An 18408-nucleotide genomic window follows, 5' to 3' on the forward strand; every position below is an offset into this window, starting at 1 on the left:
AAGCCCGCCGCTTCCCTACAAGCAGCGTTCAGGCTAGGTGCTAACGCTAATGCACAGCTCCATCGCTACCTTACCGCCCTGTTTCTCTCGCTCTTTGCTGACGTAATTGCTTCATGAATTCCAATTTGGGGGACTTGACAGTTCAGAGCTCAGCCACATTCTGAAAAAATGTGGCGCAGCTGGGATTTTAACCACATACGAAAGTGACCTAAATCGGATTTGAAATGGACCACATTTATGCAACTTTTCCCATTAGGACCGTCAAGTTAATGCCTCACTTGAGTCGGAAAAAACACGAAAAAATCGGATTCGTTTATTAAAACCTGCGGCATGAACCTAGCCTTTGAGGCAAACAGACTAAGCTTCATATTTTGCCACACTTGTGATTTTGTGTTGATGTCAACTTCTTTGAATTATGTCTAGACTTGACAGCAGTGCTGTCTCCAAGAGCACCCATAAACTGAGCAGTAACTGGGTGATACAGGCAGCAGGCGGAGAGGGAATTGAACAGAAAAATCCCCTGAGCCCTGCAGACACCTTTTTAATCATGATCTGCCCTCAGATAGCTTCTTCCCTTGATCAGACTGTGTGGTTGTGACCCACGTGACCTGCCAAAGTGGGAGGTTTTGCCCTTTACAGGTTGAATCAGTATAGCACCACTATCTGTCTTCTTACAGGACTGGAGCTCATTAAGCACTCCCGGCATGATTGCTAAACATGGCGCGGTCGCAGCGAGACAGTGAAACAGGATTATGTTGAGCGATTACTTCAAAATCAATATATCGTGATTGCATTTCACCGTAATATTGATGTGGCTGTGCACATGCATACCTGGTATGTCTCGAGTGGCTTATTCTCCATTTGCAGATCCCACACTTTAACAGTGAGGTAGTCCCTTGTCATCAAGTAGCGTCCGTTGTGGCTAAACTTCACATCGGAAATGGACGAGATGATTTCGGAGAAAAAAGAGCGAGTGGCGGGATCCTCCGGCTCCTCAAAGTCTAAACGAGAGAAGAATACACATATAGTCTCAAAATAGAGAGCAGGTTCGACAACAAGATTTCAATGCGGAGGCGTCATCTGCTGACAATACGAACAGAACACAACAATGCCAAGATATTCTGCAGCAGCTGCATTCCCTCAGAGGATTATTTGTGTGTATTTGCTCAGGGAAACAACCACGGGTCAGCAAGATGGGCAAATATTGGTTATGATTCATATTGATTCTGGCAGCTGCTCATCTACACACGGGGGATGAGAGCCAGACATTCCACTGCGAGCTGTCAAGTTATTGCTGTTCTCTGCTATTCCTCCCCCTTTTTGCCTTCCACTAGTTCTGAGCGATATGGGAAAAAAATATTCTATTTTCTATCACGATAATAATATACCATGATTTAGTAGGCATGTGCCGATTAACGGTTTCAAGGTATACGGTGGTATGAAAACGTCTCGGTTTTAAAACCGCAAAAATTTTTCGTCATACCCTCCTTAAGGTATTAGCTATTTTTCATGTCCCAAAAATGCAGGGAGAAATCCCAAGGCTCAACGCTTCCCCACATGTTGTTGCTCAGTGTCAGTGAGTCAGCTGTGCTACACGATGGCTGGAGGAGGTGAAACTCCTGAACTTTTATCCCCTATGAAGAAAACGACATCGCTGGTACGGGAAAACTTTGGCTACAGAAAAGTTACAGACCGCCGCGGTTTAGAGGAGGAGGGCCAACCGACGGGTAAAACATGTTTGCGCAGGGTGGCTGCAGAGGAGGCAATATCTCCAATATGATTTCGCATTTATGCAAAATTAAATGTTGATAAACGCTGTCATGAACATTTCCTACAAGCTACAAGAGTCACCTAAAGGACTGCGTTTATTTGATTTTGAATATTTAATTTAATTAATTTAATTTGATTTAATTTTTTTAAATGTTTTATTTATTTTAGCATTATACTCATGTTCCAATCTGCTAATATGTTTTGAAAAATTTAAATCCTTTTCAATGGAAATGGGTTTACGCTCACCTAAAGGACTGCGTATATTTGATTTCGAATATTTAATTTAATTCATTTAATTTGATTTAATTAAAAAATTTTTTTTTTTTTTTTTTAGCCAAGATATCTCAAAGTAACATATTTTATAGGTGTAATTGCAATACCGTGATACTGTGAAACCGTGATATTTTTGCTTAAGGTTATCATACCGTCAGAATCTCATACCGGCACATGATTACTGCACATGATTTAGTATATATATTTTTTTATTATTTGATGAAAAACATGTTATAAAAAGTGGAAAAACTAATTAATAATTACATCTTTATCTTATCTCTGTGTTAGTGGCTGATTCTTCCTAATAGTTCAGTAGTACCCCTACATACGAAGTTAATCCATTCCAGGACCTTGTTTATAAATCGAAATGGTCGAATGTCGAGCAGGATTTTCCCATAAGGATACATTATAAATCCATTAATTCGTTCCACAGCCTGAAAACCTATACTTAATCCTTAATAAATGCTGCTGGTACTAGTGCAAATAACAATAACACAGAGCAAAACAAATAAATTATGAATTAAAATCGTAATAATAATATAATAATAGTAATAATAATAATAATAATAATAATACCTGTAATAATGTAACGAATCGGGTTCAAATGTGGCAGATGTGCTTTGCGTGTTGTACCTGAACGCACCACGTGGCTGACTTGACAGAGTGAGAACTTTTTACTTTCATTTTTTAATGTTTGCAGTTCTGAAATAAATGATTAAAAACCTGAAGATGCTGGCGATTTTTTGGCGATTTTACCACCATAATAATTGTCACCTTAACTTACAAAGACTGGCGAACGGAGGTCGCAGGAAGACCGTCGAGATCGTAGACATCCTACGGCCATTGTGTCGAGCCAGTTCACGGACGCGCACACCACGCTTATACTTGTCTATCTTTTCCATCTTCACTTCAATGGTAAGCCTCACCTTTTTTCTTTTTTTCACCACCTGCACTAAAATTCTTGGAACCCATATTGCTTTCTCTCACAAGAAAATCCGCCGTGCATCCGTCTTGTGGGAAAACATAGAAACTGCGGCGCTGCCATAAATCGTCGTATTTCGAGCATGTCGTCGGATGCAGAAACAAATGATGAGTCAAATTTTACGTTGGATGTCGAAAAGATCGTGTGTCGAAGAACCTTTGTAGTTGCTACGTGTGTTTACTTTCATTAACTCGTAAACCCTAAAACATGATCTGCTTGAGTAGTCATCATGAAGACAGAAGTTATACGTTTCCAGTTATGCTACTTCATGCTCCTTCCTAGTTCAACTGGATTGGATTTCTATCACCAATAATGGCAGCCAAAGATTTTACTGTTTTATTTATGCACCATTTATTTGTGTTGTGTGATGATTTATCACCAATCTGGTTTTCTGGTAAAGGGACAAGAAGTGGTCGTTTCTATCATTGATTTAAGAATTATAAGCACTGTAGTTTTGAGTAAACTGTTTATATTTGTGTTATCCAAAATTAGTGTTAGGGATAGAAGGAATTTCTGACGATGCATTATTATTGGGGCATTACAACAGTGGAGTACATTTTACGTTCTACCCTTCTAATTTTGAAATAATCCACAAACAAAATACTAATAAATTCAGTTTCTAAGTATACAGTATTTAACTTGTCCTGAGACCAAATCTAAAAAAGCTAAAAGAAAAGAATGCTTCAAAATATACTTAAAATAACCAAATATGTCTGGAGTGCACCCCCAACAAATGTATTTCATTCCTGTCCCACACCTTCTAATGACCATAATGAATCCAAATAAAACAAAATTAAATTTAAATGTAATTTTTTGGGGGGTAGTATTTGTGTTATTGTTGTCTCTTGTGACTTTGGGAACATTTGCTTGAATAAACATTATATTTCAAATATCAATTATTATTCATGGAACATGTCCCACAATATACGTGCATGGGTGCAAAAAAAAAAAAATTTTTTTAAATAGCATGCGCGCAACCGTTAATCACTAAAAGACAATCGTTATTTTATTTTTTCTTATTATTTTGCACGAGTTAAATTTGTCCTATCGGTTAGCAGTAACAGCTAGCTTCTACTCCAGAGAAAAAGCGAACAGTACAGATTTGCCACCCTATTTTTGTGATTATGCCAAGTATTGTAAATATAAAAAATATTAAGTCATAAAAATGTTACCATTGATCTTCATCGATCTACCTTCCCCAGTTTATTTCCTATCATTGATGAATATGTCATAGAAAACCAGAAAAATTAAACCTTATTTTTCAAGAATTTTGAAGCTAAGACGCCCTTCAGTTCATATAACATACAATTCCTCGCCAATCTCCTCTCGAACACCCTGCCTCCACTATTGTCGACCTCCTGTCTCCCTCTATATTGTAATGTGCCAGTAGGGAGTCTAATGAGGGACGCGGAGTGAAAGATGGAAAATTTTGAGGACGAAGGGGGGTTTAGAAGGGTATAGAAATAAGAAAAAACAAATCAATGCCTAAGTGCTAGACCCATTCGAGCCCTACTGGATTTACGTGTATGTCAGTGATGCATGTTTATATGCGTGTGTGCGCGTCCTTGGCCTCCGTTCTGCCCCACGCCCCCCTCTAGGGGCACATAATAGGCTTCCTGGGGAGTTGGCAGGGAGGGGGGCTGGTGGCTCTCTTTCTTTCTGTCCCGAGGCTCAGTATCTTTGGCATTCTCCGCTCCCTCTGTTCATCCTTCTCTCATCCGTCCATTCATCTCATTTCTAACACTGATTAATTTCAGCTCAGTGATTTATAGCTGTATGCACGTGGGCGCGGGCGGCAATGTGATTAATGTTTTTATTTTTGCGATACTCAGAAAAATATTGCTTGGAAATACAGCTTTTACGAGGCTACATACGCATTTTTATCGTGGGGTCAATAGTAGCATGCCTGACTGGAGGCTTACGCCCACCTGCAGTGGTACAATACAGGATGTGAGCATTTGCTTGGTGCCTCACATTCCAATAACTCCTATTGAGTAAAAAATGCACCGTGTATCACAGCAAGCTGTGTTAGTTAATAAACACTCTAGCGAACACGTCAATACATTGGAGGAAATAACGGACATTATTGGGCAATAGGGTGTGTCTGTGAAGGCCTAATGCGATTGCTCTTGCTATCGATTCTTCCGCTTAAAATGTCAATGGATTCATTATTCATTCAACTTAAGTGCTTGCATGTGATGTTAAGCCCTGAAGGCGGGGTCAGTCATTGTTTAAGAGACACACTACGATTTATTGATGAGGTAGCAGTGGTGGCCTATAGAAGGGTGGAATAGCTCTGTCACAAAAATGGACTGCGTGAGTCACCAAGTGTGTGTAGTTGTATGAAAAAGTATCTGAACCTTTTGGAATTTTCACATTTCTGCATAAAATTATCATCAAATGTGATCTGATCTTGGTCAAAATCACACAGATGAAAAAACTGTCTGCTTTAACTGAAACCACCCCAAAATGTAAAGGTTTTCATATTTTAATGAGGACAGTATGCAAACAATAACAAAAGGAGGAAAAGTAAGTAAGTGAACCATCACATTTAATATTTCTTCAACCAGGCGCTTCCCATAGCTGCAGATCAGTCTGGCACATCAATCAGGACTAATGTTGGCCCATTCTTCTCTACAAAAGTGCTGTAGTTCAGTCAGATTCCTGGGATGTCTTGCATGAATCACTGTCTTTAGTCACAGCATCTCAATGGGGTTCAAGTCTGGACTGACTCGGCCTCTCCAGAAAGTGTATTTTGTTCTTCTGAAACCATTCTGAAGTTGATTTACTTCTGTGTTTTGGATCATTGTCTTGTTGCAGCATCCATCCTCTTTTTAGCTTCAACTGTCTGACAGACGGCCTCAGGTTTTCCTGCAAAACATCCTGATAACCTTTTGAAGTCATTCTTCCATTAATGATTGCAAGTTGTCCAGGCCCTGAGGCAGGAAAACAGCCCCAAATCACGATGCACCCTCCACCATGCTTCACGGTGGGGATGAGGTGTTGATGTTGGTGAGCTGTTCCATTTTTGCTACACACATGACGTTGGGTGTTACTCCCAAACATATTAACTTTGGTTTCATCAGTCCACAAAATATTTTGCCAAAACTTCTGTGGAGTGTCCAAGTGCTTTTTTGCAAACATTAAATGAGAACCAATGTATTTTTTAGATAGCAGTGGCTTCCTCCGTGGAGTCCTCTCATGAACACCATTCTTGGCCATAGTTTTACATATAGTTGATGTGTCCATAGAGATATTGGACTGTGCCACTGATTTCTGTAAGTCTTTGGCAGACAATCTAGGGTTCTTTTTTACCTTTCTGAGTATTCTGTGCTGAACTCTTGGTGCATTTTTGATGGACGGCTACTCCTTGGGAGAGAAACAACAGTGCCAAACTCTCTACATTTGTAGACAACTTCTCTGACTGTCAATTGATGAACATCCAGACTTTTAGAGATGATTTTGTATCCTTTCCCAGCTTTATACAAATCAACATTTCTTGATAACAGGTCTTCAGACAGCCCTTTTGACCGAGCCATAATGCACATCAGACAATGCTTCTAATCAAAACGTTTCTTAGCAGGTGTGTGTTTTATAGTTGGTAGGGCAGCTTTAAACCACTCATTAGTGATTGGGCACCTACCTGACCTAAAATGTTTGGTAAAAATTGGTTTATATTGCTCTTTAAGTCTTGAGCAGAGGGTTCACTTACTTATTTCCCCCCTTCTGTCATTGTTTGCATGCTATCCTCATTAAAATATGAAAACCTATAAATGTTTGGGTGGTTTTACTTAAAGATGACACTGTTTTTTCATCTGTGTGATTTTGACAAAGATCAGATCACATTTGATGGTGATTTTATGCAGAAATGTGACAAATTCCAAAAGGTTCACATACTTTTTCATACTGCTGAACATTTTTGTAATCCTCCCTCAGCAGTGCCATAAACACTCAATTAAGACCAATTAGACAATAGAAGACCATCCAAATTTAAGTGATGAAGAATTTTTTCTTTGTATTTGGACACTTCCTGTGTTTTAACCAATCAACTTGTCCCCTACGCCCACACTCTGCACATAAGTGTTTTATCTTTTAATTAGTCTCTCTTAGATTTATTCATTGCAGCTTTCCGGTTTGTGTTTTTTTTCGTCGTCTATTCTGCCCGTTGGATATTTTTGTAATTGGGCTAGTTAGTGTCATAAATCTTGAGTATGATCAAAAACGCCAAAAGTTTATAAGCACTGAGAGCACTGATTCGTTCGCGCCTGCATTTAGAGCCCCTTGCCTCTGGCATTTCCCTCATCTCTCAAACCCTGACTACACACCACACTGATACTACAAAGTCTACCATGATTCGATTCAAGTGCCTCCAATCGCTTTTAATCAGAGATGTGACTGAAAACTCTGTGCTGAAAACTTTCTGCCCAAAAAAAAAAAACAACAACTAAAATTTCAATTTCAGTTTTCTACATCAAATTGGTGTGCATGGCTGTCACCCCAGGAGGAAGCCTCTTCTGAAGATGGTACACACGAAAGCTAGCCCGTCTCATCAGACCATAGGACATGGTTCCAGTAATCCATGTGCTTTGTTTGTCTTCAGCAAACTGTTTGCGGATTTTCTTGTGTACCATCTTTAGTAAAGGCTTCCTCCTGGGGTGACAGCCATGCACACCAATTTGATGTAGAGTGCGGCGTAAGGTCTGAGCACTAACAGGCTGACCCCCCACCTCTTCAATCTCTGCAGCAATGCTGACAGCACTCCTGTAACGAGTCACATGACATTTTGGAGGGAAAATGACAAGCAGTACTCAATTTGGACATTTAGGAATGTACGTAGTTTCTAAGGGGTGTACTCACTTTTGTTGCCAGGGGTTTAGATATTAATGGCTATATTTTGAGTTATTTTGAGGGGAAAATAAATTAACTCTAGTATATAAGCTGCACACATACTACTTTTCATTGTGATCCCCCACCTCTTCAATCCCTGCAGCAATGCTGACAGCACTCCTGTAACACGTCACATGACATTTTTGAGGGAAAATGACAAGCAGTACTCAATTTGGACATCTAGGGATGTACGTAGTTTCTATTGGGTGTACTCACTTTTGTTGCCAAGGGTTTAAAAAAGGGTTTAAAAAATTAATGGCTATATTTTGAGTTATTTTGAGGTGAAAATAAATTAACTCTAGTATATAAGCTGCACACATACTACTTTTCATTGTGTCAAAGTGTCATTTTGTCAGTGTTATCCCATGAAAGTTATACTTAAATATCTGCAGAAAAGCAAGGGGTGTACTCACTTTTGTGATACACTGTATGTATACATATCTTATATAAAGGGGTGGGAAGAAGCCCATTTTATTTGGGGCCCCACCCCCCACTCAGTCCTTAAAATTTTATTGGTTGCACAGTCATTTGTCAATATCATCATCATCACCAATGCAATGACGTCAACGTATTTATAATAACAAATTAACTGGTGCTCATGGTGACAACCATTGTTCTAGAGGTGTATATTATTTTCCAATGTTATTTGTGGACCTGCTGCCAGAGGGAGGCAACCCCCAGGCAACAGGGCCACCAAGGACACCCTATTATTTATAATTATTGAAATACAGTGGTACCTCTACATACGAATTTAATTCGTTCCAGGACCTGGTTTGGTTGAAATGGTCGTATGTCGAGCTAGAGTTTCCCATAACAATACATTTTAATTCGATTAATTCGTACCACAGCCCAAAAACCTATTCTAAGTCCTTAATAAATGTTGCAGGTACAATTACTAATAGCACTTACACATAACAAAACAAATGAATTATAAGTACAAATCGGAATAATAATAATAATTAGGGCTGTCAAACGATTAAAATTATTAATCGAGTTAATTACAGCTTAAAAAATAATTAATCGTAATTAATGGCAAATTGCAAAAAAGCCATATTTTTCTCGAAATTATTGTTGGAATTGAACGATAAGACACAAGATGGATATATACATTCAACATACGGAACATAAGTACTGTATTTGTTTATTATAAGAATAAATCAACAAGATAGTATTAACATTATTAACATTCTGTTAAAGCGATCCACGGATAGAAAGACTTGTAGCTCTTAAAAGATAAATGTGAGTACAAGTTATAGAAATATTAAAACCCCTCTTAATGTTTTCGTTTTAATAACATTTGTAAAATTTTAAATAAAAAAAATAAACTAGTAGCCCGCCATTGTTGATGTCAATAATTACACAATGCTCATGGGTGCTGAAACCCATAAAATCAGTCGCACCCAAGCGCCAGCACAGGGCGACAAAACTCCAAAAAGCACAAGTAACAAGTGGACATTACACTGTGCTGTCATTTTAATCTGTTTGAGCGGGGCATGTGCGTTAATTGCTTCAAAAATTTTAACGTGATTGATTAAAAAAAATAATTACCGCCTGTTAACGCGATAATTTTCACAGCTCTAATAATAATCAATAGAATTTTGTGAAAGTGTTTTTATTGTCACCTTAACTTATAGAGACTGGCGAACAGAGATGGGAGGAGACAGCGAGTGCATGTGGATACGGTGAGCCGCCCTGTTCTGTTTAATTTAATAAATGCATTTAATAAGACATATGTAAAACAAATAGATTATGAAAAAATAAGGAATAACAAGAGCGTTTTTATTATCACCTTAACTTACTGTCGAACGGAGGTCGGAGGAAGGAGACAGCGGGTGTGTAGGTAGGTGGGGGGAAGGGTATGGTCCGGTGAGCCGCGTTATCTAGCCAGTTTACTCACACGCACGCCATGCTCGAAATTTTCTGTCATTTCCTTTCTACGAGTAATTTCAAGGGTAAGCGTCACCTTTTTCCCTTTTTCACTACCCTGCACTATGCAGCACTAACCTTCTTGGGACCCATGTTGATTTCTTGCATAAGAAAATCTCCGTGTGTCCGTCTTGCGGGAAAACAATGACTTGCGATGCTGTCATAAATCATAGTATTTCGAGCATATGTCATCATATGTCGAGACAGATGACGAGTCAAATTTTACATCAGATGTCGAAAGGATCGGATGTCAATGCGATCGTATGTCGAGATACCACTGTATTACTAGGTGTCCTCATTTTACGACAACCATGTTGTTGGGACCTTACAACTGTCTGGATGAAATCTTAATGGATGATAATGCCATGTGGTTTTCTCACAGCAATATCTCGAATTAATTCCGCCATCATCGTCTCGCCTCTACTTACATTTACAGTGCTTGTCGCATAGCGCAGCCTGCCTCATGTCACACAGTCTTATTGAGCCCTTGCTGCTGCTGTATGCGAAAGTCTGACACTGTTGGGGATGGAACTCTGCTGAGGTGATCACTTCAGTCAGCTCCTCCATATTGGCTGGCTTTATATCCACAATGTCTAAGAAGCGGTATGTAAGGAAGAATTGCAGCTTTTAAGCCTGAGCTTTAGTGTCAAGTCATAGACTTCATAATGATATTGATGGGACACATTCCACAGAAACTGCGACACGCCTTCAAGTAAGGAGCCGTCCCACAGTCTGCTTCAGTTATTCGCAGTCGGTCAAAGTTATTCAACACATGCAGTGATCCAACGCTGGATTTAAGTAGAAAAAGTACGAAAGCTGTACCGCATACAAATAAGAAGGATTGTCTCAGGAGTGTTTTGTTTGAGGATTCAAGGTAATTATTGTATTTTTTGTACCATGCATGCATTTTGGAATGTTGTGAAAAAAATCAATGGCAGAAATTAACTGCTATGACATTGGCGTCATAATTCGCAATATTTACGTAAAATAAATGCTAACTGCCCGGTTCTTTGTTCTTTTAACAAAGAATTGAGACTGTTTTACGTCCATATCTATCAAGAATTCAGGGACTTAGGCATTTATTCAATGTGAAAAGCTCTTTGAGGTGATAAGGCGGTGCTACAGTGGCTTAAAGACTAGCAGCACATTCAACATATTTACATAAAATAAACGCTAACTGCCCGGTTCTTTGCTCTTTTAACAGAGAATCGAGACAGTTTTACGTCTATATCTATAAGGAATTCAGGGATTTAAGCATTTATTCAATGTGAAAAGCTCTTTGTGGTAATAAGGCAGTGGATTAAAGACTGGCAGCACATTCGACATATTTACGTAAAATAAATGCTAACTGCCCGGTTCTTTGCTCTTTTAACAAAGAATTGAGACTGTTTTACGTCCATATCTAAAAATAATTGAGGGATTAAGCGTTTATTCAAAAGAATTTTTGACGTAAAAAACTCTTTGTGGTGATAAGGTGGTGCTACAATGGCTTAAAGACTAGCAGCACATTCAACATATTTACTTAAAATAAATGCTAACTGCCCGGTGCTTTGCTCTTTTAACAAAGAATCGAGACTGTTTTACGTCCATATCTATAGATAATTGAGGGATTAAAGCATTTATTCAACGTGAAAAGCTCCTTGTGATAAGGCGGCGCCACAGTGGCTTAAAGACTAGCAGCACCTTTGACATATTTACGTAAAATAAATGCTAACTGCCCAGTTCTTTGCTCTTTTAACAAAGAATCAAGACTGTTTTACATCCATATCTATAAAGAATTCAGGGTTTTAAGCATTTATTCACAAGAATTTTCTACGTGGAAAGCTCTTTGTGTTTCCACTCGGTCAGCTTTGATGAGATAGGCCCCCTATTAATCGGCCCCGTGTCCCATCAATATCATTATGAAGTCTATGGTCAAGTGTTAATTTACGATGCCAGAGATTCTAAATTTAGTAAGAGGATACTGAAGCTACGGTCAGTGATCTCCAGATTCCACAGGTTCACTCGGAGGTCATCGGTGGAGATGAAGGTCTGGAGGTCGGAGTTCACAGAGATGGAGTTGATGTGGTAGGTGTGGGCGTTACTGAACACTCGTCTGGCTGTGGCTTCAACCATCAAATCCATCGGTTGCAGCACCGGCACCTGAAGAGATTAAGTTTAAAAAAATGTTAAATATACGTGTTTATGTGCCTGACATTGCTGATAGGATAATACATCGTCTTTGAAGTTACTTCTGCTGGAGGTCTGTTTATCTGTCTTTCTTTTTTTTTTTTTTAAACTGCAGACGTCACACGTGTGTAAGTGTGCACAAAACACAACCTTGTGATCGCAGGGATTCATATGACATTTACTCCACACATCTTAATGAGGCGCAGGGAGCCATGCAAGCGCTTGGAGGCTGTTTGATGAGCTACCTCTATCAGACTATGAATATCTGTGCTACTCATACAAACACACACACACAAGCTAAAATAGTTTTTTTTTTTTACATGGTCGCTAGAGAGTAAGTAAAGGGCAAAACTAGGAAGAGAGCGATACCCTAAGGCTGTCAAAGTCCTGCTAAGAAACGATAACTGAACTCTGCAGAATTAGCAATGACACTCATTCGCGCAAACACACGTAGCATAGATGGAATTGCTTCAAATATACCCCAGTTCCTGTCTGCACGCAGCCCCCCGTTGGCCAGATAAAACCCAGACAAAGAATGAGGGTAGGGGAGCGAACGAAGGAGCAAATCGACTGCTTATGTATCTTATGTCCTACGCTGGCACTGACAGAGAGGGGCGACAGCTCAGTGGGCTGCTGTATCACCACGGGTGCCACTTCATTTCCATGTCTTTCAATAGCTGTCCAAAGAGGCTTAAAACACATTAACCCATGGGTAAACTTCTCCACATCAATTCAAAGTATACTGTACTCATGTTTTGCTTTTTGTTTCTTTAGGTTTTTAAAATTTCAGTGACATTCTTCCCCCACCCCTAAGCATATGCAGATTCCGCACCTTCTAAACAGGATTTCCACAGTCACCAGCCTGTCTTCTATGATCCCCTGGCTAGCCAGACAAAGAGGTACAGACACGCTGAACACAGCACTAATCGACTATGACACACACACAGACACACACTGTCCTATGTGAGTTCCCTCTCATGAAGAAAAAGGCAGGGGGGATGATAACAAGAGTGCGATGAGATGATGATGCCACCATGGGCTTGACCTCAATGCACATATCGATAACTCATTTTTCACTTTATGCCAGCTGTCATGTTGCCACAAAAAGGAGCGAAAAAGGGAAGTTTAGAGAGTGGATTAGATGGATTGATGAAAAGCAAAAACTGCAGATTAATATTATAATTAAAATGTATGTGAGCCATCAACATTTGGGAAATAAAAAAAACAACAACAAAAACAAATCGAACATAAAGCCAAAAAACAGAATTAAACTTTCAAGATTGCGAAATCTAAGCCATAATAATAATGAATAAGTATTGATACAAATGTGACAGTACAGTAAGAGTAATCAATTTTCAAGTTTTAAACTAGGGATGTTCCTGATCCGATCACGTGATTGGAAATCTGCCCCGGTCACGTCTTTTTCAGAGGATCGGAATCAGGTAATAAAAAGATTGAGTTTTTGAAATGTATTACAGTGATCCTCGCTGCTTTGAGCTTCAAACTTCGCACCCTCACGTCATCGCGGATTTTTTCCCCCCAATTAAAAAATAAATTAATTAATACAGTATTTTATAGAGCTGTCTCGATCTGATCACGTAGTCTCTCACTCTCGCTCCTGCCGCTTTTCTTGGACAGGCAGTGCACTGCATTTCCTTATTAAAGTTAACTATGATTGACAGACATCAAGGTTTGATCTTGCCAAAAACGCTTGGAAGCCGATACTTCTAAGTGCCGCATGCGTCAATCATCGCTTAACTTGCGAAACAGTAGCTGTGGCAACTCATTGTGTGTAAGTGAGCAGCTTATGCGGATTTGAGTGGACTCACTCAATGCAGCATTTAATAAAGATAAGCATTTTTCTACTTTATTCTTGTTTTAAAAAATAATTTGGTGGGACAGTAACATTTTTAAAACATCATAATTATTATTGAAGTGCTTAAAAACCAGTTATTAAAATGTATATATACTAGGGCTGTCAAAATTAACACGTTAACGCGCGGTAATTAATTTTTTTCATTAATCACGTTAAAATATTTGACGCAATTAACGCACATGTCCTGCTCAGACAGTATTCTGCCTTTTGGTAAGTTTTACAGCAAGGCTTTTTGTGCTAACAGCGAACTCTTGTGGTCGCTTTGCGACATGGTTTTTTGTTTACTTGCCAGTTCAATATAGCTACACGACGTCTATGTTGTGCTTATATGATCCTTGGACAAGATTTGTCCGTAAGTATGGTTGTTGTAAAGAATGTACATATTATGTTAATAAGCGAAATGTTATATTTTTTGTATGAGACGCTTTTTGTTTATGTTTAGTTAACCTGTATAGCGTGCTAAGCTAACGTTGTTGCTAATGCAATGCTTGTGTACTTTTTTTTTTTTTTTGTAGTTTTACGACGGTCTAAAGAGGACAATGGTTTGAGGCCATTTTATTAATAAATCAGAAGAAAAAGGAAGAAGTCTGATTATTAAGGCGTCGTTCACTAGCTGTCTAGCTTTGGAAAAAGTAGACGCTTCGGAGTGAGGACAGCATAGACAGATTTAAATGACAGTAGAGTGAAATGCCCACTACAGTCCTTATGTACCGTTTGTTGGATGTATATATCCATCTTGTGTCTTATCTTTCCATTCCAACAATTTATTTTACAGAATATATATATAATTCACAGAAAAATATGGCATATTTTATAGATGGTTCGAATTGCGATTAATTACGATTAATTAATGTTTAAGCTGTAATTAACTCGATTAAAAATTTTAATCGTTTGACAGCCCTAATATATACATAAGTTTTTTTACATTATACTTTGGGGGAGAAAAACTGAAAAAGCATGTCTTATATGTATCTCTTTCCAATGCTAAGTCTGAATAAATACATTGAACCCACACAGAGACAAAATAAATAAATAAATAAATAAGGCTTTGTCACGGTTTTTCACTTATTGTGGCAGCCTCTGGTCCCCAATAACCGCGAAAAATGAGGGATCACTGTAATTTTTAATAATTTACTGCCATTGACAGCAAAATATGCCAAATCCATTTTGACTGAGAGGGTGGCATCAATCGTTCGATCTGGCGTGTAAAGATTATGTGTGTGTGGCCATAATGCTGCTCACAGTATTGTACTTAAAGGGATCCACGGATAGAGAGGCTTGTAGTTCTTGCAAGATAAACGTTATTATGAGTTAAAATAATTTAATATTGAATCCCCTATTGATGTTTTCGTTTTTATACAATTTGTCAAATTCGTTTAACTAGTAGGTCGCCATTGTTGTTGACGTCGCAGGGCGGTGACATCACATGGTTACGCTGCCGGGCTTCCAGAGTATGACTCTAGCAACATAAAAATGTCATCTGTTCAACCCTTTCAACGAGAGAAACATTTATAAGAATGACAGCACTGTCGATATTTCAGAAAACCAGCAGCAAAAGCAAAATGAACAGGAAAGAAGAGACTTGACGAGAGTAAGAAAAACAAGGTGTTCTGCCAAAATGTGCTACACTGGCAAAAGAGGCAAATCTGACACCCAAAGTACTACCATGCTTTTTAAGCTTGTTTTGTCTAGATGCATACAGACAGAACATACTAAAGATGCCTTAAGAAAATACTTAAACGTACTAATATCAAATAAGAGTGGTTTAAATATGCTACGTGACTAACGTGGTCAACAGATCAACAATCTGCTTTAAAGCAACCACAAGAAAACACTGCACTTAAAAGTATGAGAGAGAAACACATGCAAAAACTATTTTGAGGCATTGAAAAGGTAACGAAAGACTCAATAAAAATAGTATAGTAGTAAGTACAGTAAGCAAATAGTAAGTACTCGCCTGTGTGGGACGTCTCGCCACATAGAAGGAATTGCAGTAACACAGTAGTGTTCGTCAAGGGGACAGTGACAATCTACGTCATCACCCCAAGCGTCCATAAAACATGGCGCCCTCCATAGGTCATAACATGTACTAAATATGATAGATTTTCAAAACAATGGCAATATTTTATGTGTTTCTAATAACATATTTTAGTAAAAGAGAACAATTGTGGCTTATTGGAGCCTACAAGTCTTTAAGAACGAGGTTCCCTTTAATCATTGGCTTCCATTGACGGCGAAATATGTCCAATCCATTCTGACTGGTAGGGTGGCAGCAACCGTTTGATCTGGGGTGTCAATATTATTTGTGTGTGGCCATAATGCTTCTCATAGCATTGTACTCACCGTATTGGCCCGGATATAAGACGGCCTTGATTATAAGACGGCCCCCCCTTTTTAAGACTCAAGTTCGAAAAAAGACTTTTTGAACACCAAAATATATATATATATATCAGGGGTCGCGTTAACCGAATATTTTCCGTCGTTGACCGATTTTTTAAAAACGGTGACGGAAAAAACTGAAGTCCAGCTGTCATTTTGACAGGTTGCAATTCACACCCCAGACCACAGGGTGGCGAGTGGGCATATTAATTAGCTATTGTCTCTCTTGATGAATGACGTCGTTGGCCTTACTCGGAAAAATGTCAAGGCAACTGAGTGTCCGAAGTTTCTTCAAAAAGCCCCAAAACGCGATGGTGTTGATAAAAGAGGTGAAAAAAGAGGGACTGCACAAGCGGGCACGCAATGGTGTACCGCACGCAGGCTATTTTTAGACCGTGACGTCGCATCGTAAAGCGGAAGTAAAGCCGAAGTGGGACATTATAGACCCGCCCTCGCATAGACCCAACGTAAAAAGTGCTACTTTTCTCCGGTAATGAACATGCCGATCACGCATTGCTTTTTTGGAACTTGTAGAAACGACTCTAGACATTACGACACATGAAGGATGTTTTCTTCATACGTTTCCGGAAACCAAAAACTCGAGAGGAAAAAATGTGAAGACCGAATCAACTTGCGCGGACTTTAACACCAGCTCGGCGAATCCATTCACGTTTCATATGCAGTAAACATTATGTTGGGTTGGCATGGTCTTTCAGAGGACAAAGAGGTAAGCCATTTTTATATTTTTAACATTCTTTTAGCGTAACGTTGTGCTGTACTGCTTCTGTCTGACAATGAATGACCTGAAAAGAATTACAATGGTATCTGACTGCCACTGTTACCGTTTCTGTTATATATATATAAAAAAACAACTTTAGTAAGGGGGAAGTGTAAATAAATTATAGAATTAAAACTAAATAATAAATAAAATAAAAAAATTAAAAGTGTTCGTTGGCTGTTACTGAGTAGCATTTGCGATCGCTACACAAAGCTAACTAAATTACCCCCAAGAACGGTAAGGGACGTAGGACAACCAGAGGATATATAAGAAAGACAGGGCTGATGGTAAAGGATAGCTTGTTGAAACAGGAGAATGTCATTGTCAGTCGCGTCGATAAAAAAGCTAAAGCTATACTTAGGTCGGCTCGTTTTTTTCGTCTTTTTCAGCCTTCGACACTAAAGCCATCTCTTTAACTGAACATTTTTATGTTCTTCCACATCTTTGCCAGTGAATTTGGCACCAGGCACATCATTTTCGGAGAGAATTGGTAGGTTTAGCTCTGTAAACATCTCCTTCGTACACGATTTCCATTCATTTCCTATTAGGGACAAACGGTGGCTACCTACTGGGGCCACAGTCAGCTGTTTTTGTCACTACAGAGAAAAAGTTACTTATTCATCTGCTTGATGTGTGATGGCACGGTGTGGATTCTCTGTTAAGCTTGTTCGGACAGAATATTAATTGAAAATGAATGAAAACTAAATACTATTGAATATGTTGAAGCGGTGTGCAATGTTAAGAGTCTTGTTAGCTGGAATTGCTGTGTCCAGCCGCTACAGCTCTGCTGCTCTCTGTGAACTCTCTATTCAAGCCGGAACGCGCGCAGCTCTTAAGTGTCTCTGTCACGTGACTGTGTCGTAGCCGGTAACGCGCTTGGCCAAATGGACACACAAGTACGGAAAGTGAATTATGCTAAACAAAGGGTCACCACAATGTCATTATTATCATTTTAAAAAATTAAGTGACGGGCAAAAATAGATTATGACCGGATTTTTATGACCCTGTCAGTCAAAATGACAGACAACGAAAAAGTCTAGCGCAACCTCTGATAAATATATATATATATATATATATATATATATATATATATATATATATATATATATATATATATATATATATATATATAATAAAAACAAAATAATTGTATACAGAAAATAATTACAGTACATCTGAAACAAATGATTATATATTTGAGAGAAAAAGCATGTTATTTTGCCTCATTCAAATCTTAATATCTGCACATTTATATATGTAAACTAAATTGCAATCACATTCGTAAATGAATGGCTTCTGGTTTTTGAAATGTAAATAAACCAATCTATTGTGATAAAACAACAAAATTGCAATAACTGCATTAACCAT

General features: G+C 38.6%; 1 protein-coding gene across 2 annotated transcripts in view; it reads right to left on the bottom strand.

The window, feature by feature from the left end:
* Positions 1–18408, bottom strand: part of LOC130923752 (serine/threonine-protein phosphatase 2A 55 kDa regulatory subunit B beta isoform) — a 100863-nt gene that overhangs the window by 11872 nt on the left and 70583 nt on the right. For both annotated transcript variants that reach the window (XM_057849686.1, XM_057849687.1), the window contains exons 5-7: positions 11803–11980; positions 10267–10431; positions 832–1001 (exon numbers count right to left, since the gene is read on the bottom strand). In XM_057849686.1, the coding sequence (XP_057705669.1) occupies positions 832–1001; positions 10267–10431; positions 11803–11980 (513 nt within the window). The remainder of the gene's footprint in view (positions 1–831; positions 1002–10266; positions 10432–11802; positions 11981–18408) is intronic.

This window comes from Corythoichthys intestinalis, chromosome 11, assembly GCF_030265065.1.
Source record: "Corythoichthys intestinalis isolate RoL2023-P3 chromosome 11, ASM3026506v1, whole genome shotgun sequence".
NCBI classification, from domain to species: Eukaryota; Metazoa; Chordata; class Actinopteri; order Syngnathiformes; family Syngnathidae; genus Corythoichthys; species Corythoichthys intestinalis.